The sequence below is a fragment of the Equus quagga genome, chromosome 15 (assembly GCF_021613505.1).
Source record: "Equus quagga isolate Etosha38 chromosome 15, UCLA_HA_Equagga_1.0, whole genome shotgun sequence".
Lineage (NCBI taxonomy): Eukaryota > Metazoa > Chordata > Mammalia > Perissodactyla > Equidae > Equus > Equus quagga.
The window spans coordinates 28,857,487-28,882,381 of record NC_060281.1 but is presented as its reverse complement, the minus strand read 5'-3'; the positions used below and the strand labels follow the sequence as shown (position 1 = coordinate 28,882,381).

The 24,895-nt window shown below is 43.6% G+C and overlaps 1 protein-coding gene across 10 annotated transcripts in view; it reads right to left on the bottom strand.

Moving 5' to 3' along the window:
- Window positions 1-7,985: 7,985 nt before the first annotated feature.
- The window catches only part of TCP11 (t-complex 11), a 132,676-nt gene continuing 115,766 nt past the window's right edge, over window positions 7,986-24,895 (bottom strand). For 7 of the 10 annotated variants that reach the window (XM_046641428.1, XM_046641429.1, XM_046641421.1 and 4 more), the window contains 8 exons: window positions 24,405-24,498; window positions 19,316-19,436; window positions 13,120-13,340; window positions 12,259-12,395; window positions 11,775-11,992; window positions 11,499-11,680; window positions 10,546-10,709; window positions 7,986-9,798 (listed from right to left, as the gene is read on the bottom strand). In XM_046641428.1, the coding sequence (XP_046497384.1) occupies window positions 9,566-9,798; window positions 10,546-10,709; window positions 11,499-11,680; window positions 11,775-11,992; window positions 12,259-12,395; window positions 13,120-13,340; window positions 19,316-19,436; window positions 24,405-24,498 (1,370 nt within the window). In that variant the 3' untranslated portion in view covers window positions 7,986-9,565. The remainder of the gene's footprint in view (window positions 9,799-10,545; window positions 10,710-11,498; window positions 11,681-11,774; window positions 11,993-12,258; window positions 12,396-13,119; window positions 13,341-19,315; window positions 19,437-24,404; window positions 24,499-24,895) is intronic. The other 3 variants (XM_046641430.1, XM_046641427.1, XM_046641426.1) reach the window with 1 other exon arrangement.

The following is a 24,895-nucleotide window of genomic DNA, read 5'->3' as shown; positions in this document are numbered from 1 at the left end:
CAGTCTTAGAAGCATCTTTTCAAATACTGTGTCTACTCGGACAGGAAGACAAAAGAAAAAATAAACAAGTAGGACTTCATCAGATTAAAGAGCTTCTGCAAGGCAAAGGAAACCAGGATCAAAACAAAAAGACAACCCACCAACTGGGAGAAAATATTTTCAAATCATATATCTGACAAGGAGTTATTCTCCAAAACATATAAAGAACTCACACAACTGAACAACAAAAAACAAACAACCCAATCAAAAAATGGGCAGAGGATATGAACATTTTTCCAAAGAAGATATACAAATGGCCAATAGGCACACGAAAAGATGTTCAACATCACTAATCACCAGGGAAATGCAAATCAAAACTACACTAAGATACCATCTCATACCCATAAGAATGGCTATAATCACCAAGACAAAAAATAACAAATGTTGGAGAGGTTATGGAGAAAAGGGAACCCTCATCCACCGGTGGTGGGAATGCAAATTGATGCAGCCACTATGGAAAACAGTATGGAGATTTCTCAAAAAATTAAAAATAGAAATTCCATATGACCAGCTATCCCACTACTGGGTATTTATCCAAAGAACTTGAAATCAACAATTCAAAGAGATTTATGCACCCCTATGTTCATTGCAGCACTATTCACAATAGCCAAGACATGGAAACAACCCAAGTGCCCATTGAGAGATGATTGGATAAAGAAGCTGTGGTTTATATATACAATGGAATACTACTCAGCCATAAAAAAGACAAAATTGTCCCATTTGCAACAAAATAGACCTCTGGGATATTATGTTAAGCAAAATAAGCCAGAGAAAGACAAACATCGTATGATTTCACTCATGTGTGGAAGATAAACAAACACACGGACAAAGAGAACAGTTTAGCAGTGACCAGGGGGGAAGGGGGTTGGGGAGTGGAAACAAGGGGTGAAGGGGCCCATTTGTATGGTGACTGAAAAATAATGTACAAGTGAAATTTCACAATTTTATAAACTATTATGACTGCAATAAAAAATAATGCTATATCTGTGAAGCTCAATAAAGCAAGGTATTTCAGTAGACAAATCCACAAATGCTATGCACTGAACTGTCCCTCCAAAATTTGTATGTTGAAGCCCTAACTCCCAATGCAACTGTAGAGGTTGGTGTCAAGATGGCAGCATAGGCGGACTCTGAACTCACCTCCTCCCATGGACACAACATATTTACAACTACTCTTGGAACAATTACCCCCGAGAGAGAACTGAAAACTGGATAAAAATAATTCCTGAAACAAGGGACCATGCTGACTGAGGTGGAAGAGGCAGAAATTCCTTTCTGGAGAGAAAAAAGCCACCTTTGCAAGCCATGGTGCTTCATGGCTGGCTGGAAGGAATCCTACAGTATGCACCTTCCCTGGAAGACCAGGGGATCTGAGTAGGGGAGCAGTACTGCTGTAAGCAGCTTTTGGACTCAGCACAAATAAGACAAGTGTCATAATATCTCGCCTTGCTCACCACCAGAAAAGCTATTGGACATAAGGAAAAAAAAGCCTGCTCTTAAAGGGCCCACACACAAATTCACCTGTTTCAGAAAGCAACCTGAAATCACCAGAAAGAAAGGTGCACAGTCCTTTGGTGAAGAGACTCACCTGATAGGCTCTGGGCACATCTCAGTGAGAGGTGAGACCTCTCCAGCGACTGAGATGTTGGCAGCAGCCATTACTGTGACCTAGGACAGCTGTGCTGACACAGACGTTGGCAGACACCATTGGAGTTCTTCCCCTGGCCTATTAGTCTAGCTCAGCCAGGGCAGGCAGCCCACCCTAGGGACTGGCCCCACCCAACAGCAAGCCCTCAGGCAACTTGTGGGCCTGCATAAGTGGGGTGCCTGGATCCTCTGCATCTGGGCAAGTGGGTCAGCCTCTTCAGAGCAAGGCATGTGTGAGGAGCTGGTGGAGTTTGTAGGGCCTCTGCAGAGGGGCACCTGGATCCACTTCAGGGGGTCAAGGCGCACACATGGGGCAAGACTGTGTTGGCAGTGTGTGTGGCCCTGTGGGTGGTGGGGCTTGTCAGCTGCAGAGGACCTGTGCTTCTCAAACAGCCACATGGGGGATCGGCCTCACCTTCCAAAGCCTGAAACAATTGGGTGCTCCCATATCTGGAGTCAGCCCCATTCAGCTGCAATCCTGAGAGAGCTGACAACAGCCTTACGGGCTGGAGGCCTACAGCAATTGTAAGCCCCTGAGCCTAGCAACCACCCCTGAGGCCTACTCACTTAACAGAAAAACTGCAATAGGCATGTGCTATTAGACCTTGCAGCCAACTGTGCTGGGGCTCCCCATGCCCAATAAAGTGACTGAAGTATCCATAGCAGCCACAAGCAGCTGTGTATTACAACCAGCCAGACAAGGGGACAGCCTAGCCTCCCTGGGAACCTGCAGCAAGAGCAACCCTGCCACAACAGGACAACACACATAACCCACACAGGGGGTCACTCCTGGAATATTTGAAACTGGTGATGAGAGGGAAACATACTGCTGGGTCTCATAAGGCACCTCTTACACAAGGCCATCTCTCCGAGATGAGGAGATGTAGCTGACCTGCCTAATACATAGATATAAGCACAGAGAAAGAGGCAAAATGAGGAGGCAAAGGAATATGTTCCAAGTAAGGGAACAGGACAAAACCCCAGAAAAATAACTAAGTGGAACATAAATAAACAATCTACCTGAAAAAGAGTTCAAACAAAAAGCCTTAAGGATGCTCACTGATCTTGGAAGAAGAATGAATTCAGCAAGAACTTCAACAAAGAATTGTAAAATATAAAAAAAGAGCCAATCAGAAATGAAGAATACAATACTGGCAATGAAAAATTCACTACAGGGACTCAATAGGAGAGTCGATGATACAGAAGAACAGATCAGTGAGCTGGACGAAAGACTAGAGGAAATCACCCAAGCTGAACAGACAAAAGAAAAAAGAACGAGAACAGTCTAAGGGAACTCTGGGACAACATCAAGTGCACTAACACTCGTATTATAGGTATCCCAGAAGCAGAAGAGAGGGGCATAGAATCTATTTGAAGAAATAATAGCTGAATACTTTCCTAACCTAAGGAAGAAAACAGACATCCAGGTACAGGAAGCACAGAGAGCACCAAACAAGATAAACCCAAAGAGGCCCACGTCAAGATACACTATAATTAAAATGTCAAGAATTAAAGATAAAGAGGGGCTGGCCTGTGGCCAAGTGGTTGGGTTCATGTGCTCTGCTTCAGTGGCCCAGGGTTTTGCTGGTTCAGATCCTGGGCGCAGACCTAACACCACTCATCAAGCCATGCTGAGGCGGCGTCCTACACAGCACAGCCAGAAGGACCTACAACTAGAATATACAACTGTGTGCTGGGGGCTTTGGGGAGAAGAAGGGAAAAAAAAAACAAGATTGGCAACAGATGTTAGCTCAGGGCCAATCTTAAAAAAAAAGAAAAAGAATTAAAGAGAGAATCCTAAAAGCCACAAGAGAAAAGCAACAAGTTATATATAAAGGAAACACAATGCAACTGTATTTGGAGATAGGGCTTTTGAGGGTAATTAAGATTAAATGAGGTCATAAGGGTGAGATCCTAATTCAAAAGGATTGCTGGCCTTACAAGGAGAGAGAGAGAGATCTCTGTCCTGACACAGGCACCAAGAGAAGGCCATGTGAAGACATAGCAAGAAGGTGACCATCTACAAGCCAGGAAGAGAGTCCTCACCAGAAACCGACCCTGCTGGACCTTGATCTGGGACTTTCCAGCCTCTACAACAGTGAGAAATAAATTTCTATGGTATTGTTATGGCAGCCTGGGCAGACTAATACAACAAATATAGTTGGAGACTCTGTCAACAACTGGTAGGACAACTAAAGAGAAAACCAGCAAAGACACAGAAGAACTCGACACCACCATCAACCAACAGGATCTCACTGACATTTGTAGAGCACTCTGGCCAACAACAGCAGAATGCACATTTTTTTTTTCAAATGTCCATAGAACATCTACCAAGATAGACCACATCCTGGGCCATAAAACAAACCTCAACAAATTTAAAAGAATTAAAATCATACATAGTGTGTTCTTGAACCACAATAGATTCAAAGTAGAAATCAGAAACAGAAAGACAACAGGAAATTCTCTAAACACTTGGAAATAAACAACATACTTCTAAATAATCCACGAGTCAAAGAGAACATCTCAAGGGAGATCAAAATATTCATTAAACTTAATGAATATCAAAATTTGTGAGACAAGGTAAAGTAGTGCTGAGAGGGAAATTCATAGCAGTAAATGCATACATTAGAAAAGAGGAAAAGTCTTAAATCAATAATCTGTACCTCTATCCTCAAGAATCTCAAAAAAGAAGAGCAAAATAAACCCAAAGCAAGGAGAAGGAAGAAAATAATAAAGATAAAAGCACAAATCAATTGAAATGAAAACAGAAAATAGGGAAATATCAATGAAACAAAGAGATTGTTTTATGAAATGATCAATAAAATGAACAAACCTATAGCCAAACTGACAAAGAAAAAGGTGAAGACATAGATTACCAATACTATCAGGAATGAAACAATGGCTATCACTACAGACCCTGCAGACATCAAAAGGATAATATGAGGAGACTATCACAACTCTACACACATAAATTTGACGATAGACAAAATAAACCAATTTCTTAAAAAACTTACACAACTCACCCAATGTGAAACAGATAATTTGAGTAGCACTAGAAGTACTGAATCCATAATTAAAAAATGAAAAATCTGAGCCCAGATGATTTCACTGGAGAATTCTATCAAATGTTTAAAGAATAATTAACACCAATTCTACACAATGTGTTCCAGAAAACAGAAGAGGAGGAACACTTCCTAATTCATTCATTCTGTGAGCTAGTATTACCCTGATGCCCAGACCAACAAAGAAAGTACAAAAAAAGAAAACTACGACCAATATCCCTCATGAATATAGGCACAAAAAATCCTTAACAAATAACAGCCAATAGACGGTGCCGGCCCTGTGGCCGAGCAGCTAAGTTTGCGCACTCCACTTCGGTGACCCAGGGTTTCGCCAGTTTGGATCTTGGGTGCCCCCCTAGCACCACTCATGAAGCCATGCTGAGGCAGCGCCCCACATAACAGAACTAGAACAACCTACAACTAGAATATACAACTATATACTGGGGGGCTTTGGGGAGAAGAAGAAGAAAAAGAAAAAAAGATTGGCAACAGATGTTAGCTCAGGTGCCAATCTTTAAAAATAATAATAATAATAATAGCCAATAGCATTCAAATACATTTAAAAAGAATTGTATATCACAACCAAGTGGCGTTCACTCTAGGACTGCAAGGCTAGCCAATATTTGAAGATCAATGTAACCCAACATAATGACAAGCTAAAGAAGGAAAGTCACATTATTTTATCAACTGATGCAGAAAAAGATTGAAAATTCAACACCCATTCATGATAAAAACTCTCAGAAAAATGGAAATAGAGGGTGAATAATAGCTCCATAAACATGTCCACATCCTAATTGATAGATCCTGTGAATATGTTACCTTATGTGGCAAAAAATACTCTGCAAATGTGATTAGATCAAAGCTCTTGAGATGGGGAGATTATCCTGGATTATCTGGAAGGGCCCAATGTAAAAACGGGGTTATTAAAAGAGGGAGGCAGGGGGGTGAAAGTAAGAAAAGAGGGATGACGCAGCAAAGGTGGTAGTGACAGAGGAAAGGGCTACCAGCCAAGGCATGTGCACAGTCTCTAGAAGATGGAAAAGTCAACAAAACATTCTTCCTGGTAGTGGGCTGAATGACGGCCACCCAAAGAGACTAGGTCCTACATCCTGGAACCTGTAAATATCACTTTATTAGTTTCCTGGGGCCGCCATAACAAGGCACAAACTGGGTGGCTTAAACGGACACTCAATGTGTTTTATTTGAAGGCTAGAAGTCTGAAATCAAGGTATCAGCAAGGTTGGTTCCTGCTGTGAAATGGTGAAAACACCATTTATAATCACTCAAAAAAAAAAAATGAAATCCTTAGGGGTAAATCTAACAACACATTTTCAGGACTTGTATGATGAAAACTACACAAGGCTGATGGAAGAACTCGAAGGAGATCTAACTAACTGGAGAGATATACCATGTTTGTGACATCAAAAATCCCACAAAGTTTTTTGTAAATATAGACACGATTAGTCTACGAAAAGGCAAAGGAACTAGAATAGCTTTAAAAAACTTTGAAAAAGAAGAATAAAGTGAGAGGAATTGGTCTACTCAATTTCAAAACTTATTATATAGCTACAGTAATCAACACCGCGTGGCATGGCAGAGGGACAGACACAGAGATAGTAGAACAGAAGAGAGAAGCCAGAAGGAGACCCAGACAAATAAGCCCAACTTATTCGGTGCAAAAGCAATTCAATGGAGGAAAGAGACTTTTCAACAAATGATATTGGAGCAATTGGATGTCCACAGGCAAAAAATATAGGCCTCAACCTAAGTCTCACATCTTATACAAAAATTAACTCAAAATGGGTCACGAACTTAAATGTAAAACATAAAACTCTCAGCAAAAAACATAGAAGAAAATCTTTGGGATCCAGGGCTAGGCAAAGAGTCCTGAGACTTGACACCAAAAGCACAATCCATAAAAAGAAACCCTGGTAAACCGGACTTCATTAAAATTAAAACTTTTGTGCAAAGGTCACTATCAAGAAAGTGAAAGGACTATCCACAGAATGGGAGAAAATATTTGCAAATCATATCTGACAAGGGTCTAGTATCCAAAATATATAAAGAACTCTTACAACTCAACACCAGAACAACCCAATTCAAAAATGGGCAAAGGACTAAAATAGTATTTCTCCAAAGAAGATATGCAAATGCTCCCTAAGCACATGAAAAGATGTTCAACATCGCTAGCACGAGGGAAATGCAAATCAAAACCACAGTGAGATTCCACTTCACATCAAAATGCCTATAAATTAGGGGCTGGACCCATGGCCAAGTGGTTAAGATCTCACGCTCTGCTTTGGCGGCCCGGGGTTTCGCTGGTTTGGATCTGGGGCGTGGACATGGCACCACTTGTCAGGCCATGTTGAGGCAGCATCTTATATGCCACAACTAGAAGGACCCACAACTAAAATATATGTATTTTTACTATGTACTGGGGAGATCTGGGGAGAAAAAGCAGAAAAAAAATGCCTATAAATTAAAAAAAAAAAAAGAAAAGTGTTGGTGAAAATGTGGAGAAATTGGAAGCCTCATCCATTGCTGGTGGGGATGTAAAACTGGACAACCACTGTGGAAAACGGCTCAGTGGTTTCTCAATAAATTGAACATAGAATTACCATATGACCCATCAATTCTACTCCGGGGTATAATATACTCAAAAGCACTGAAAACAAGTATTCAAACAAAACCGTGTACACAAATATTCATAGTAGCACCATTCACAAAAGCCAAAAGGTCATAACAAACCAAATGTCCATCAACTGATGAATGGATAGCCGTATTGTTATCGGCTATTTAGCCATAAAATGGGATATTCTTATATTATATTCTAATACGGAATATTATTTCACCTTAAAAAGGAATGAAGTACTAATACACGCTACAACAGAATGAATCTTAAAAATATTATACTAAGTGAAAGGAAGCCAGTTGCAAAAGACCTCATATTCTATGATTCCATGTATTTAGAGTCAGAAAATCCATTGAAACAGAAAGCAGATTCGTGTTGCCAGGAGCTAGGGGGAGGGCAAAATGAGAAGTGACTGCTTAATGAGTATGAGACTGCCTTTCGTGGTAATGAAAAGGTTCCGGAACTAGACAGTGGTGTTAGTTGCACAACATTGTGAATGTATTAAATGTCACTACTGGTAAGTTTTATATTATGTGTATTGAATGGATTGAATGGCACTATCTTTCCTTGTTTAGGTCAGCACAAGAAAATCAACTCAAAATTTCTAAGAAATCCATCATTCTAGATTTTAATTATGAAGTACAAAGCAAGGTTCTCTTGTCAGCCCAGTGTCTGCACCCCTCAGCCAGGCGGTCCTCTTCAGAGCACTTCTGCCTCTAAGGTAATGAAGCTTCCAAAATGTGGATTTTTTAAAAGTTCAAGTTAATTGTCGCAAATCAGAGACTCCATCTAGGCAAGCCTGTTTATTCAACATGCCCCTTTTTCTGGGCTTCCCCACCCTGAGGAGGTCTAGCTGTAAGAATGGAAACGGAACGATCCAGGCCCTCCAGCTTTTCTGGTCATAGGAAAAGTCACACTGTTGTCCTGGCCGTGTCACCCACCTAGGCTCTACTCTCTAAAAAGGAGGTCAATTAGGAGGAAACCTCGAGCTAACGCAACTCAAATCTCACTTCTGTTGTTCCTCCCAGATTTGTGTTCTATTCAGCTCCCTCCGTCTGCTGAAATGGTGAGAATATTGTTTCTCTCCACCCCACCTTGAGAGCACACAAGTGAATTTCCATTTTCTCTTGCCATTACAAAAAAAAGGGCCGAATCTAAGTGGAACATTTTCCTCCTTTCGGCCATACTAGGTTTGGGCTGGTCTGCTGCAGTGAGGCTGAGAACAACAGGTTGGATCTCTGCCATCCCAGGAGACAAGCCCAGTCCTTCCTAGCACCTCTCTCACTTGTGATGCCAACATGAGCTCACAACCACACTGCCAATTAGAGTTCCAGACTGGAAGTAGGAAGAAGGATGGAGGCTGGTCCACCTCTGAATGCCCACATCAACTCTGTCAGGATGAACGGGGGGTGCTAAGCTTGGAGATGAGGATACAGGAGACTCACTCGGCTCGAGAACAAGGATAAATGCGACCAAGTCAGTCACTAACCTAAGTCTGAACTCTGGACACTTCAGAGAAATTGCAAGAACTCTGAAACCTGTCCTCAACAGAAGGCTCGCCAGCAGCGAATATCCATTTCATTCAGCCCCAGTTTGCACACTGCTTCAGACCCTGAAAACAGAAGAGGAAGCTGAGGCTCTTACTATTTCTTGACTTACTGCATCATTTGAAGGAAATTTGGTCCTGGAAATGAGGTTTCTAATAACTTCTTTCAATTGTGCCCAATCCTGAGCTGAAATTTCTGACTTCCAGTGAAGCCCTTATAGTCACATTTTGGATAATTCCACAGAGTTCTCAGGGCCCTCAGGGAAATGCTTTACCCTTAGAGAAAACACTACTAGCACCTGGGTGTCTTGGCTTCTCAGCTCCGTCTGCTGAAGGGAGCACCTAGCCAGTGGAGGACAACCGGGGGCCTGTTGGCTTCTCAGCTAGCTAGGGCCGAGGGCACAGGGCCTGGCCACAGCTGCAGCAGGAGCAGAGCGGAAGTTTGCTTGCAGTTCAGAAGTTTATTATTGAACAAGGTTGGGCCAACTGGTGTTTACATGCTTGATCACTGGAGCCCAGGTGTACCGGCTGCAGGAGTGGAAGAGGGCCTGCAACTCCGCTGGTCACCGGTGATGTCACCCCAGGAAAACGATGGGCTTCTCTCCTGGGTCCAAGGTGCCAGGGCTGGAGCAGGTCCTATCAAAGAGACTCCACTTCTGTTTCCAGCGCCTGGGCTGGGGAGATGAGGGTTTTTAGGATCTCCATGTAGTAGGGGCCAAACACCTGCTGATTGTGACGTATTAGGTTGACAAACTTTTGGCCCAGTTCTGCCAGTTCTGCCTCAATGAGAGTAAGCCCTCCAGGGAGGTCTAACAGAGACCGCTGCACACCAAGAACCAAACAGCATTTGAGGAACAAATGGATCCGCTGATCTGTGAGCAAGAAAAGACAGTGAGAAGAGAAAGGGCAAACAACCTTCAAGAAGAAACACAGCCCCTGCGGTGTACTCACCCAAGTTCCAGGTTAACTGAGATATTCGCTAACCTACCTGCTCACCTGGAGATAAGGAAATTTGTTCTGTTTTGTTTTGTTTGGGAAGGGGGCTGCTATCGAGCTCCCAAGGACAAAGCAAAGATCAAAAATCAGTGGGCTAGTAAATTTCTGACTATTCAAAAGGTGACTTAAGTATCCACTGGTTAGATCCTAGTGAGCTCCTAACATAACAGGAGGATCTTAGACTTATCCTGCAGATGGCAGAGGTTAACAGCAAGGCCAAATTCACAGCCTCCATTCCAACATGGGGCCAGGGGAGTCCCTGCTACGGGAATGCCCTCCAGCCTAATGCCACATCAGCTCCTTCTTGATGATGGGGGGATGTCACAGGTCTGGGACTGCAGTCAGAAGATGACCCAGAAGGCCAGGACGACTTTACCAGGTTGGACAGTATGCCACATCTGGAAGTCATGAACTCCTGGGTGTAAATCTTCCTTAGAATCACAGAGTCCGTCTTTAAACTAGAAGGGATATATTTTTGACCCAGCATTTTGAAAAAACTAAAGCCTAAACAGTGACTTGCCCAATGATCGTGCCTTTTATTGTTAAAAGGTTCAATAACTGACTTCCAGGGTTGGGATCCACCTCTCTCCACAACATTCCCACCACCCGACAGGCATGCTCACCAATGACACTGCAGACACAGTTCTCCTTCGCGGCAATGTTCTGGAGCTGTCCTTTCAGAGATGCTGTGTTGTCGCTGCTCAGAGGAGCAAGACCCATGCTCTTGAGGCTTTGATGGATTTCCTGAGACACCTGTTCACTCAGGGTCAGCATAGCCTCCTCAGGCCTGGAGCAGGAAGGAGCATAAGCTGGTACCCACAGGCGGCCCTGGCACAGGCCCAGAGCCAGGGCAGCTCCACACCAGAGGTCAGGCCCCATCAGGGAGACTCCCAGCCATCCTCCCGTCCTCTGCCCAGGCCCTGGAGGCAGCACAGCCTGGTGGGTGGGTTAGTGTCTTCACCGTTACCCTCGAGACACTGACGATTCTCTATATACGATAGCATGTTCTACTTCGAAAACAAGGTAAACCAAAAAATCGAATCTGGACATGGTTTGGGTCGACCTTTGGATCCCCTCAGTATTCTTTAGCCCCGTGGTATGTGTATACACGTATATACCTTTTTAAGACTCGCTTAGACATTTCCAGGGTCATTTGTCCTCCTCTCACCAATTACAATGAGAAGCCTGGCCTTCTGAGTCCTCTTTTCCCTTTGCCAGGATGCCCGACACACGGTGGCTTCCAGCCAGCACAGCTGACTGGCTGGCCCACTCCCGCATAGGCATCAGCCCAGACCACTGGCATCCACTCAACTAGATAATGACGCCTTTGTAGCAAACACGATAACAAATCATTTTGTAGCAAACTATCCTCCACACTACTCTTTTTGGAAGAAAGTTTTATTTTTCTTTGTCGGAAGCCTCAAGATCACTTATGGAAAGACACCAACAATCTTTGTTGATGGTTCCAAAGGGCCTTTCTATGGTTTGTGGCGGGATGTAAGCCATCATTCATTACCTGCCTGTGTCCTCATACCACACATCATCTTCTACCCTAAAAAAAATCTATGCAGCTCACCTGGAGTCAAACTCCTCTGTCAGGGCTTTGGTTACGCGTTTCAGCTTGTCCACAAACTGAGGCGAGCCAAACAGAACATTGCCAGAGAAACTACTGGCCACCAGCAAGACTGAGGCCAGGACGGTTAACCTGTGCAGCTGCGACTCCAGCTCCTGTAGCCGGGCTCTGTCCATCTGCAGGGTCTGGGGAAGCAGCGAGGAGCAGGCTGTCAGGAGAGGAGGGTCCTGACGGAAGTCCTGCATACAAATCAACAGGGCAATGCTCCCCACGTCCTACCTCAGGGAACTCTTCATTTTCAGGGTCCCAGAGAAGAAGGTTCAGGAAGCCCTGGGACAGCACCATTGTGGGGCTGAGCGGCTCTGGGCTGTTGACTGGCTCACTCGGAGAGGGGCTGGCAACGCCGGAGGAGTCGGGAGTGTCAGGGCCGGTCAGAGGCGGCGCCGTGAGGTCTGCTGCGGCTCGGGTCAGCCACTTGGTGGTGTGGTCCAGGAGGCCTGTGACAGGAACAGAGTGTGCGTCTGCATCCCTGGGGCTTCAAGACTAATGCTCTTTCCAAGATACACTCCTGGCCAATAAATAAGTGCTTGGTGGGGGTGGGGGTAGGGAGGGGTTGTCCTTCTGTCTTAGATAACTGGTCCTTCTCCTTTCCTCTACCTGAGGGAGAAACTTCCTATTCCGAAAAAGAGACAGAGTACTAACACCATAAAAGTCAGACCCAAGGTCCCAGCCTCGCACTCCTGCCCTCGAGTGGTATACGTACCAGGCTGCTTGTCGAGGAGCTCCTGGAATTTCGCCCGTTCATACTGGACAGAATGCTCCTGCAGGTGGGGCTGAAGGCTCTGGATGGTGTAGTTCACCATGTCCATTTTCATCAGACCCAGAACCTGGAAGATCCCTCTGACACGGCAGAAAACAGAGTATTTATACCATGGAAGGGAATCTAGCAAGAGGGGAACCTACACAGAGTCGTTAAATCGTAGAATTAGGAGGAGCTTTAAAACTAACTTAGTCCCACCTCCTAAATTTACGGAAGACGACATGTGGCCCAGGACCCAAGGCCAGAGGGAGTGAGTGGCAGAGCTGGGAAGAGATAAGTCTCTGGGCCTTGAAGCCTCCAGGCTAGATTTCCTCCCACAGTGGTCATTCGGTTGTCTCTTAAGAAAGGTGGTCAGCGAAAGGAAACACACCACTACACTAACGATTTTCTCTGGGAAGCGGGATTACAGGTGATGCTATTTTTGATGCTATTTCTAGGCTAATCACTTCTCTTTTTTTTAACTTTCTGGGCCTCGGTTTCTATAGCCATAAAATAAGGATAATCTTCCATCCCTGTCCCCTCACACTGTGTGAACTGCGGCAAGAAAACCTGGCAGAGGGAGGTTTGAACTCCTTGGAAGAAAGGATTATGTACTCTGAGGTGGGGTGTTGTACAGGGGCCCGATCAATCTAAGGATAACCAGAGGCCCTGCAAGGCCATCTTTGGAAAAAAAAAGCTAACAGGCCAGAGAGGAGCCAAGGGGAGTCAGTCAGGTCTTCAACAGGGAAGAGCTGGCCAAGACAGGGGCTTTTCCTGGCCGGGGGGCTGAGGGCCATTTCAGGGGACAGCAGCCACGTTCCACACCTCAGTAAACGAACAGGATCTGTCAGGCTCTCTAGTTTCTGCACCGCCTCATCCCGAACTGGGGCACACAGCAAAGTCATCGTGTTGAGGATGTACTTAGAGAGATGAGGGACATTCAGGGCCCCGTGTTCCGCTTCCTGCTTGAGGAGGTCCGCGCCCAGAGCGTCTTCGATCTCACTTCTTAGGCGGTTCTGGCGTGGTAACAGCAGTGATAACAAGATCTGCTCGGGAAAGAAAGTCAGAGAAGGAAATGCGCTCTGCGTAGAGCCCCAAACTGTCTCTAATGGACAATACCTTTAGCCACAGACATCCCAGCTGGTGTCTTTCAAGGATCAAGAAGTCAGGTCTCTACTTTCCCTAGAGAAGGTTTTTTATCTTTGTTTAGGGGCCAGTGATAGTTTAAGGCTTCAGGGGATCAAGTACAACAATGGTATATCACTTTCTATGCAGAATGAAATCAAGAGATGAATAAAATCAAGGAGCGTGATAAAAAGAAATGCAAGGTACAACAAATGTAAAATACATACCACCACATGGTGATGAGGACGCTTAATTTTAAAAGGCAGTGTTGAGAATATCTTACTTCAAAGGGCAAGGAGGAAGCAGGCGAAGGAACTGTTAAGAGTCACTGGAAATAGCCTATTAACCCAAAAATATAAGTTCCCTGTGGACAGAGACTCTCTTATGCATCTCTGTGACTCTGTAACATACAGAACACAGGAGGCGTGAGGGATGGGGTTTAAGGAATATGTGTTTAACTGAATGGAACACTGAGTTGTCATAGCAAGATCCCAACCGTCTAGCTTCATCTTAAACAAATAAAAGTTGCTCCATATTATCTATTTAAATGGTAAACTGTGCCAGTTTATCAGTTTGGAGACTCTCAGTTCCAAGTCTACCGTTCAGTGCCTACTCCGTGAAAACGGAGCTAGCCCTTTAAGTGTCTTTCCTTTGCTGGCTAGCATAATGGTTGAGTTTTGCTGGTAGAGGGTGCTAGAGGAAGAGGTCTTCCTCCCTGGCTCGGGCGTGCTCCTCCTCAGCAAGCTCCTACAGCACTGCAGCTTCTCTTTGTTCAAACTACTGTTTCCTTCTCCTGATGGGACCCTGACTGACACAAAACTGGTACCATGAGTGAGGTTCAAACTCCAATGGCCGTATGTCCACTGGATGTGACAAGCAGGAAGTAGCGAGTACTTTAGATGCCTTAGAAAAACACGCACTAGAGGATGGCAGACAATCCCCACAAAGATTCAGCAGCCCGTCACCTCAGAGAAGTTGCTAGAGCTTCAGTGGTCTGGACCTTGTCACACTATCCCCCTCAAAGTGAGAGACAAGTCCCTGTATCTCCAACGCCCACCATGAGAACAGAGGCACGACGCTGTAGGCCTTTCTGGATTATTCAAGGCAACATACACCACGTTTGAATTTGCTACTGCAACACTCGTTCAGTCACTCACAGGCTGCCAATTTCAAGTGGAACCAGAGCAAGAGTAGACTCTGCAGCAAGTTCAGGCTGCTGTATACGCCGCTCTCCCATCAGGACCTCACGATCCAGCAGGTTCAATGACACCTGAAGTGCCTACAGCTAGTAAGGATGCTGTATAGAGCCTCTCGCAAGCACCGATAGGCGCATCACAGCACAGACCTCTAGGCTTCTGGAGCAGATCTATGCCTCTTCTGTAGATAACTATTTGCCTTTTGAGAAACAGTTTCTGGCTTGCTCCTGGGCCTTGGCCAGAAGACCTCACCATAGGACATCAAGTGGCCATGTGGCCTGAGCTTCCCATGAGGAACTGGGTGTTGTCTGACCTACCTAGACATAAGATTGGACATGCACCACAGCAAGCTATCACCAGGTGAAAACGGCCCATAAGAGACCATGCATGTGCTGGTACAGGACAGACGTACAGACTAAAAGAACAGAGTCCAGAAATAAAATAAAATATGGTCAAACAATTTTTGAAAACAATGCCAAGATCATACAAAGGGAAAGGACAGTCTTAACTCAAAATGGATCACAGACTTAAACATAAGAGCTAAAATTCTGAAACTCTTAGAAGAAAATATAGGGGTAAATCCTCAAAATCTTGGATTTGGCAAGATATGACACCAAAAGCAAAAGCAACCAAAGTCCAAAATTAGGTAAATTGGACTTCATCAAAATTAAAATTTTTGTGCAAAGGGCACTATCAAGAAATTGAAGAGACTACCCACGGAATGAAATAAAATATGTGCAAATCATTTATCTGACAAGGGTCATCCAGAATACACAAAGAACTCTTACAACTTAACAAAAAGACAAACAACTCAATTTAAAAATGGGCAAACGACTTAAGTAAACATTTCTCCGCGGATGACATCAATGGGGAAGGAGCACATGAAAAAATGCTCAACATTATTAGCCATTAGAGAGATGTAAATCAAAACCGCAATGAGATTCCACTTCATACCCACTAAGATAGCTATAATTTTTTTTTTAAAAAAAGGGAAAATAAGTGTTGGTGAAAATGTGGAGAAACTGGAACCCTCGTACCTTGCTAGTGGGAATGTAAAATGGTGTCACCACTGTGGAAAACAGTTTAGTGGTTTCTCAACAAATTAAACATAGAATTGCCATATGACTCAGCAATTCCACTCTCGAGTATATATCCAAAAGAATGGAAAACCAGTGTTCAAACAAAAACTGGTACATGAGTGAACATAGCAGCACTACTCACAACAGCAAAAACGTGAAAAAAACACAAATGACCACCAACAGATGAATGGATAAACAAAACGTGGTATAGCCATACAATGGAATTTTATTTGGCCATAAAAAGGAATGAAATTCTGACATATGCTTAGAACATGGATGAAAACATTTTGCTACGTTATGCTAAAGTGAAATTTGTCATACACAAAACGACAGGGGTCGGCCCCGTGGCTGAGTGGTCAAGTTCGCGAGCTCCGCTTTGGCGGCCCAGGGTTTCACCGGTTCAGATCCTGGGCACAGACATCGCACCACTCATCAGGCCATGTTGAGGTGGCGTCCCACATGCTACAACTAGAAGGACCCACAGCTAAAATATACAACTATGTACTGGGGGCATTTGGGGAGAAAAAGCGAAAAAAAAAAGGACAAATGGGGTGAGCCTAATGGCATAGTGGTTAAGTTTGCACACACCACTTTGATGGGCAGGGGTTCACAGATTTGGGTCCTGGGCTTGGACCTAGCACTGCTCATCAAGCCACACTGTGGTGGCATCTCACATAACATAGAGGAAGACTGGCACAGATATTAGCTCAGGGCCAATCTTCCTGACAAAAATACAAAAGGATAAATATTGTATGATTCCACCTCCATGAGGTACCTAGAATAGTTAAATTCATAGAGACAGAAAGTAAAAGAGGTTACCAGGCACCAGAGGAGGAAGGGAGTGAGGAGTCATTGTCTAAGGGGTACAGTTTCTGTTTGGGAAGATGAAAACATTCTGGAAATGGATAACGGTGATGGCTGCACCACATTGTGAATATACTTAATGCCACCAAATTATCACCCTTAATAATGGTTAAAATGGTAAACATTTTGTTATGTATTTTACCACAAAAAAAAAAATCCTAAAAAACACAAACAACTAAGCCCCTAATATGGGAACATTCCCGAGGGAGGACGAGCCAGCCGCCTGGTGGCAGACGGCTGCTCTGGACCTCTCCCATTGTGGAAGGAGCGGAGATTCATCCTCCCCGGAACGTACACCTATTCTGGAGACGGATTTGTCTTTCCTGTCTGCAATGCTTCTGTCAGCACCAACATTCGTGAACTCACAGACAGCCTTACCCACTGTCCTGGGTCCTGGCATGCCCCATAGCACTGAATCTGATCAAGGAACCCATTTTACAGCAGAGGAAGTGCTGCAATGGCTTTGTGCCCACATACCCCTCACTGAGAATCCACCGGCCTTCAGTGAAGAGTGGGATGGCTTCTTGAGGACTCAGTTACAGCATTAGTTGAGGGACAATATCCTGAAAGGAAAGCTTCTGCCTTATAAGATGCAATATATGCTTTGAATCAAAGACCACGATATGGTACTGTTCCCCAAAGCCCAAATACATGGTCCCAGGGATCAAGGAGTGGAAGGAAGACTGGTTCTTCTTACTATTACTCCTTATAAACTACTTGCAGAATTTTTGTTTCCCATCCTGCCAACTTTAGGCTCTGCTGATTGTGGGGTAATGCTTGCATTGGTTCCAATGAACTAGAAGATGAGACTGCCACCTTGTCATTTTGGTCTCCTTATACCACTGAACCAACAGGGTGAAAAAGGAGTTACTCTACTGGCTAGAGGAACTGACCTCAGTACCAAGGAGAAACTGGGTTGCTGCTACACAATGTGAGCAAAAAGGACTGTGCTGGAACCCAGAAGATTCTCTGAGATGTCTCTTGGTACTTCCATCCCAATAATAAAGGTTAATGGAAAACCACAGCAAACAACAAAAGCAAAATGTTTGAGGACTCAGACTCTTTGGCAGCGAAGGTTTGGGTCACTCTACCAGATAAAGAACCCCAGCCAGCTGAGGCTCTGGCTGAGACAAGGGAAATAACGGAATGAAGAGTAGAAGGAAGTCATAGGTATCAACTCTAGCCTTGTGACCAATTACAGAAACAAAGGCTATAAACTTTTTCTTTGATTGTTATAGGCATGTGTTTATTTGTACATGATAACTATTTTCTTCTTCTCTCTCCTTCTTCCATTATTTTATAGATAGGTTGTTGGAAGTTAACTTTACAATTTAACCTTTAGGTAACAGGATATTCAGTGGGACGGAACATTGAGGAGCAACGTAGACAGCAATGGACACAATAACTGTTGGGACCATAGGTCTCCTCATTTTGGGGAAAGGATGAGAACTTGTGAGACCAATAGCTGTATCTTATTAGGTAGAAATAGAGTTCTTTTCAGGAATTCAAATGTGTGTAGATGATGCATATGGAAGCTGAGCAGGCAAAGGCGTGGAACGTGACATTTACCAATTTGTCCCTCGGCTCCAAATCCATCCTTCTTTTCTCTGCTCTGAGAAAATGAAGTAAGTTCTTTAAATACTTTTCCTTTACCATGTGGCACAATTTTAAGCTTCATCTGTAGAAGGCACATTAATTAGTTTTCTGTGCTGCACAACAAATTACCATAAATTTAGAGGCTTAAAACCGCATTTATTATCTCACAGTTTCTGTGGGTCAGGAGTCCAGGCACAATTTAACTGAGTCCTCTGTTCAGGGTCTCACACGGCTGCAATCAAGGTCTCATGATCTCAGGGGCTGCATTCTCATGTGGAAGTGTGACTGCTGGAGAAGAAGCTGGTACCAAGCTCACTCAAACTGCTGGCAGAATTCACTTCCTCACAGCTGTATACTTGAAGGCCCCAGCTTCTCACTGGCTGCTGGGTGGATGCTGCCCTCAGGTTCTGGAGGCCACCTGCATTTCCTTGCCGTGTGGCCCTCCCCATAGGCAGTTCTCAACATACCCATCTGCTTCTCCAAGGCCAGCAGGAGAGTCTCCCTCCCCAATCTGCTAAGATGGAGTCTGACATAACAAAATGTATTCTTGGGAGTGACAGCCCATCACCTTTGCCATATTCTATGGGTTAGAGACAAGTACAGCTCTCATCCACACTCAAAGAGAGAGGATCATTGGGGTGTGGATCATTGGGGGTCACCTTAGGAGTGTCTACCACATACGAGAAGGACGTTGCAAAAGACCACGGCTTTCCATCCTGATCGTAGAATGCATACTTGGCAGGCTCCTGCAGCCTGAGCGGCTTCTCCAGTGCCAGACTCCTGCAGTGCACAGTGGTCAGCAGCACGCAAAGGCCAGCAACTTCCCCTGGCACGGCTACACCCTCTCAAACGAGTCCTTGGTGTTCTATCTCAGCCATGGAGGTATGGTGGATTCTCCTTCTCTCTGATATTCTAGTGGTCTTTAGAGTTCTCTTTCCTTCTTACTAGCCCAAAGTCCTTGTTTCTCCAGTTCTACATTATAATAATTTTTATATTAAAACTTCCTTGTTGAAACTACTGTGTGATTTCCGTCTACTAATTAGACTCTGGCTGACTCACGGACCATGTTCAGTTAGGATTTGCTAGCCACTGACACTCCAGCGAGCTGGGGATGCCCAGGAATTTTACAGACACAAATGAAAAGGTGGTCACGTCACTCACCTCTTTTATTTCTTTCAGAAGTTCAAGAGCACAGCTGAAGTCTGGGGGAGTAGCTGACAGTTGCTCCTTAAGATGGTCCCAAAAGGCATTGTGCATTGTCTCCTTGACCTTGCCCTCCAGACTGTAAGAGGGATAAATGAGGTAATTACTTTTTTCATCCAAAAACTATTATAAGGTCATTTTCTCCTAAGCCCCAAAGAAACAGCATTTGATATGATAAAACACCATTACACTGACAGGGAAAAGCTAGGAACTGTGCTTGGACTGCAGCAGAGTTGAACAAGTGGGGGTTAGACCTGGATGTCAAGGGCATCAGTAAAACCTCTCTGAAGGGCTCCTCTTGGTTCCAGAGCAGCCTTCCCTCTGCAGCAGGAGGAGCCCTGAGTGGAGGCCGGGCCAAGCTGACTTAGCACTGATTTTGCATCTAGCCTAGATAATATGCGACTTAGTTCCATTTATATACACATATAGCAATGAACCAAATCATCTTCCATTTTCTTATACTAGTCCTAAAATATAGGAAAGGATTTTCCTTCTTGGATAACACCTGAATATCCACAGGTATTTCCAGACCAGCAGGTCTAAAATTGAATTCACTATTTTCCCCCTCCAAACCTTCCTCCCGTATTCCCAGTCTCTCAGTGGCCCTACCATGTAGCCAGTCGGAAGCCAGAAAGATCAGTCTTTTTTTCCCCTTAAAAAAAAAACAGAAGCAGCAAAGGCAATTTAATTTATAAAGGATAGTCTTTTCAACAAATGGTGCTGGAACAACTGGCCATCCATATGAAAAAAAATGAATCTAGTCAGACCTTATACCGTCCACAAATGGATCACAGACCTAAAAGTAAAGCATGAAACTTCTAGAAGACCACATAGGAGAAAATCTCAGTGACCCTGGGTTTGGCAATGACCTTTTAGATACAACATCAAAAGCAAGGTCCATGAAAGAAAAAACTGGTAAGCTGGACTTCACTAAATTGAAAACTTCTGCTCTGTGAGAGATACTCTTAGGAGAATGAAAAGACAAGCCAGAGACTTTTTGCAAAGCACATATCTGATAAAGGACCAGTATCCAAAATATACAAAGAACTCTTAAAACTCAACAATAAGAAAACAAACAACCCAATTTTAAAATGAGAACGATCTGGACACCTCAGCAAAGTAGATATACAGATGGAAAAGAAGCATATGAAAAGATGTTCCACCTCATTTGTCATCAGGGAATTGCAGATTAAAATAACAATGAGACACCCCTACACGCCTGTTAGAAAGGCCAAAATCCAGAACACTGACAACACCAAATGCTGGTGAGGCTGTGGAGCAGCAGGAACTTGCACTCATTGCTCGTGGGAATGCAAAATGGTCCAGCCACTCTGGAAGACAGCTTGGCATTTCTTACAAAACCAAACACGCCCTTGCCATACAATTCAGCAGTTGTCCTCTTTGGTAGTTACTCAAATGAGTTGAAAACTTATGTCCACACAAAAACCTTTACACAGAGGTTTATAGCAGTCTCTTTACGAATGATGATCAAATGAATTTCCACAAGAACGAAATTAGACCCTAACTCACACAATATACAAAAATTAAATCAAAATGGACCAACAACCTCAATATAAGTACAAAAACCATAAAATTCTGTCTCTAATCATAAGTGATGTCGAATGTCTTCTTGCATGCTTATTTTATGTGTGTACCTTCACTGGTGAGGTGTCTGTTCAGATCTTTACCCGTTTTTTATTAGGATGTGTAAGCCCCCAAAAGACATGGAGGAGTCTTAAATGAATACTGTTATGTGAAAGAAGTCAATCTGAAAAGGCTACATTTGTATGCTGTATGACGGCATACATACTGTATGATTCCACCTATAGAACATTCTGGAAACTTATGGGGACAGTAAAAAGATCAGTGGTTGCCAAAGGTTTGGGGAGGAGGGAGAGAAGCACAAATAGGTAGAGTACAGGGGATTCTGAGGGCAGTGAAATCACTCTGTGTGATACAGTAATGGCGAATACATATTATACATTTTTCAAAACCCATAGGATATACAACACAAAAAGTGAACCCCAATATAAACTATGGACTTGAGTTAATAACAATGTATTAATACTGGATCATCAATTGTAACAAAAGCCCCACACTAACACAAGATGTAAATAATAGGGAAATTGTGTACGGGGAAAGAGAGGGCATATGGGAACTCCCTGTACTTTCCACTTGTTTTCCTGTAAAACTAAGACTACTCTTAAAAAATTGTCTATTAATTTTTAAAAAAAGAAATTACAGTAATAAATTTTCCTTTGAATGTTTATTTAAATGATGCCTCTGACCTATAGAGCTGGACCAGTAAGAAGAAAAAGAACCATTTGGAAATTCTCAGGCTGTACCTAATCATTGCCAAACAGCTACTGGTTTTCTTGAATTAAACACGCCCCCTTAAAAAAAGATACAGTAGTAATGCACGCTCCTTCTAAAACAAAAAAACAAGCAATACAAAGATGAATAAGAAAGTCCCAGTTCCTCTCCCAATACAGCAATCTCAGTCATCAGAGGGACCCAGCTATAACCTGTCTAATGGTCCAGCGTGTACTGGAACTGTTCTTAACTCTTTTCTCCTCATCCTATTTATCCAATCCTTCTCCAAGTTCCATAAATTTCGCTTCTTAAATGTCTCTGGAACCCATCCCTTCCTACCATCATCTCTTACCCGGACTACTGCAATAGTCCATTTACTGGTCCCCCTGCCTTCAGTCTTGTCCCTTTTTAATCCGTTCTCCACCAATTCATTCTAAAATCAATAACTTTTCTAAAATGCAATTCTGATCATGATGTCATGCTCATGTAAAGTCCTTTAGGAGCTTCTTATCTCATATAAGCAGCATAAATGGCTTCTGTGACCCTTCCTGATATCGTTCTGCCTCCCTTTCTGATTCGTCTCCTCCTGCCTCATAACACTTTGTGCTCAACCACACCAAGCTACTTGTAAAGAACATGCCATATTCTACCACTACTCTGTGCCTCTGACCTGTCGTTTCCTCTGCTGGGAGCATTCCTTCCCACCTAGACCACCTGGAAAGCACCTATTCACCCTCTAAGATTCAACTCAAGTCTTTGTAGGCAGAATCCTTCCCCCGCAGACAAATCTCTGATCCTCCTCAGGCAGCTGAACACTCTCAGTAAACACTATACACACAGCTGCGTGAACTTATCAGTCATTTTCTGTTATTCAATGGTCTCCCTGCCAAAAGCTTTTTGACAGCAAAGACAGTGCCTTGTTTGTCTATAGCTATATCTATCCCCAGCACTCAGCATTTTGCGACCGTATAATAGGCACTCAATAAATGCCTGATGAATGACTGCCCAAACATGGAATTTCCCTTAGAAACCTAGAATTGTAATTAACACCATCCTATGAGCCCAAAGCAAAGCCAATTACCTAGAATGAGCAACCTCAAACTCTATTTCAACTTTTTTCCTGATATAAATTTTGCCTCACGTGAAAACCCAGCTCTGGATGGGTTTCTACTTCTCTTCTCCCTCTTTCGTCTCCTCTACCTGCTCCCCAACTTTCTCCCTACCACCCCTTGAGTAGATCTTTACCCTCCCAGTTTCATTTTTTCTCCTCTTCCGCCAGCAACAAACATACAAGCAGTGGGCGAGGTGCTCGGAGATCTGGGTTTTGGTGAAAACCTGTTCCCAGAGGAGCTGCGCTTGGCGCGGACCCGACGGCACCAGGCAAGGACAAACCAGAGCATGAAGACCAAGGGAGCAAATCATGACAGAGGATGGCACGTTAGTAACAGCCTCCCTGAAGATGCCAAATAACAAAAGCATTTGAGGAAGCCAACTAATCACAAGCTGCCATTATTTATCTATTGGTGGGAAATTAGAACTGTTTTAAAACGTATAAATCTGACACTCAGTGTACCCACTTAACTGCCAAAAACCCAGCAGAGCCATTCAATTCACACTTACGAAAGATTCTCATTTATTTATTGCAATGTCAATATAACTAAGAAGAATCAAAATACAGCTTGATGGGGCTGGGGAAGCATTATTTATCAACAAGGTTCTGATCCTCATTCATAAATTAAGCTGATTTATGGAGCCAGGTCAAAAAGAGTTTAAAAATACCACTATTAGAAAATTAATTTTTTTATCTGTGCCTGTTTAATCTGTGATCATTTAAAAGAGTAAATGACAGCTACTATGTGGTAGGCGGCTGACAAGATGACCCCAAAGATCTATGATTCCCAGTTTGCACACCCTGGGGTAATGCCATCTCCTGGACTGTGGGCTGGGTTTCTAGTGAAAAGAATGTAGTACAGGTGATTGGCTGTCACTTCTGAGATTAGGTAACAGAAAGACTGTGGTTTCCATCTGGGGCACCTCTCTCACACTCTTATTCTGTCACCCTGAGTGAGGGAAGCAGGCCGCCATGTTGTGAGCTGCCCTATGTGGAGAGGTCCATGTGGCAAAGAACTGAGGGAGGCTCTGGCCAACAGTCAGCAGACTGACTGCAACCTCATCAGAGACCTTGAGCCAGAAGCACACAGATAAACCATGCCCATAGTTAAATCACACCCACAGATAAACCATGCCCATAGATGAACCACACCCATAGATAAATCATGCTCATATTTCTGACCCACAGAAACTGTGAGATAATGAACATTGTTTTAGCTACAAAGTTTTGAAGTAATTTGTTATGCAGCAATAGCTGGCTACTACAGGCTACTTCCTCCACACCTGTCAGAAAAGATCTGAGTCCACCCTAATTAATTATACTTTGTTATCAACTTGAGTCCCAAAGTGAACATTCCAACAGTAATTGTTCTGGTTTATTCACTGGTTAAATAACATTTGCTTCTTGAACCTCTGATACTAATAATTATAACTTATTACTCTTCTGTTTAAGTTGTGGAGACCTCTTAAGGCTTATATTCATGACTGTATTTCTTTCCATTGTATTGAGAAACAATTGACTAATTGCATTATTAAATAGAAATGCTTCAAATCTGGTCCGAAGCCATTAGTGCTCCATACCTATGCCGGGATGAATAAGATGGGAAATGAGAAGAGCCTGTACCTGCTTGGAGGGAAAACCTCTTCCACATGGAAATCGTGACCCATCCCAGTCTCGCTGCTCAGCTTGGAAACATCGATAACTGTATCTGTCAGACCTGTGACAGAAAGAACTTATGGTGTACATCTGAAACTAATGTAATATCTCAATTACACCTCAAAAAAAAAACTTATGGTGGACAACAGTGAACCCACACAAGTCTGAATTCCTAGTTTATTCAGGGATTCACTCTACTGAGTAAGCCTCAAATTTAGATTCATCAAACTGATCTTACGCAAACATTCTGCCATTCTAGTCATTTACATTTTCTGAACTCTAGGACCCGTGACAGCACCTCTCAGAGTGGTCCAGCATGGGGGTAAGGGAGGACTAAGAAGCTATTTTATACAAAAAACAGAAAGTAAAACTGATTTAAAACCTTTCTCTTAAAAAGCAAGATAATTAGGGGAGCTGGCCCCGTGGCCGAGTGGTTAAGTTCGCGCGCTCCGCTGCAG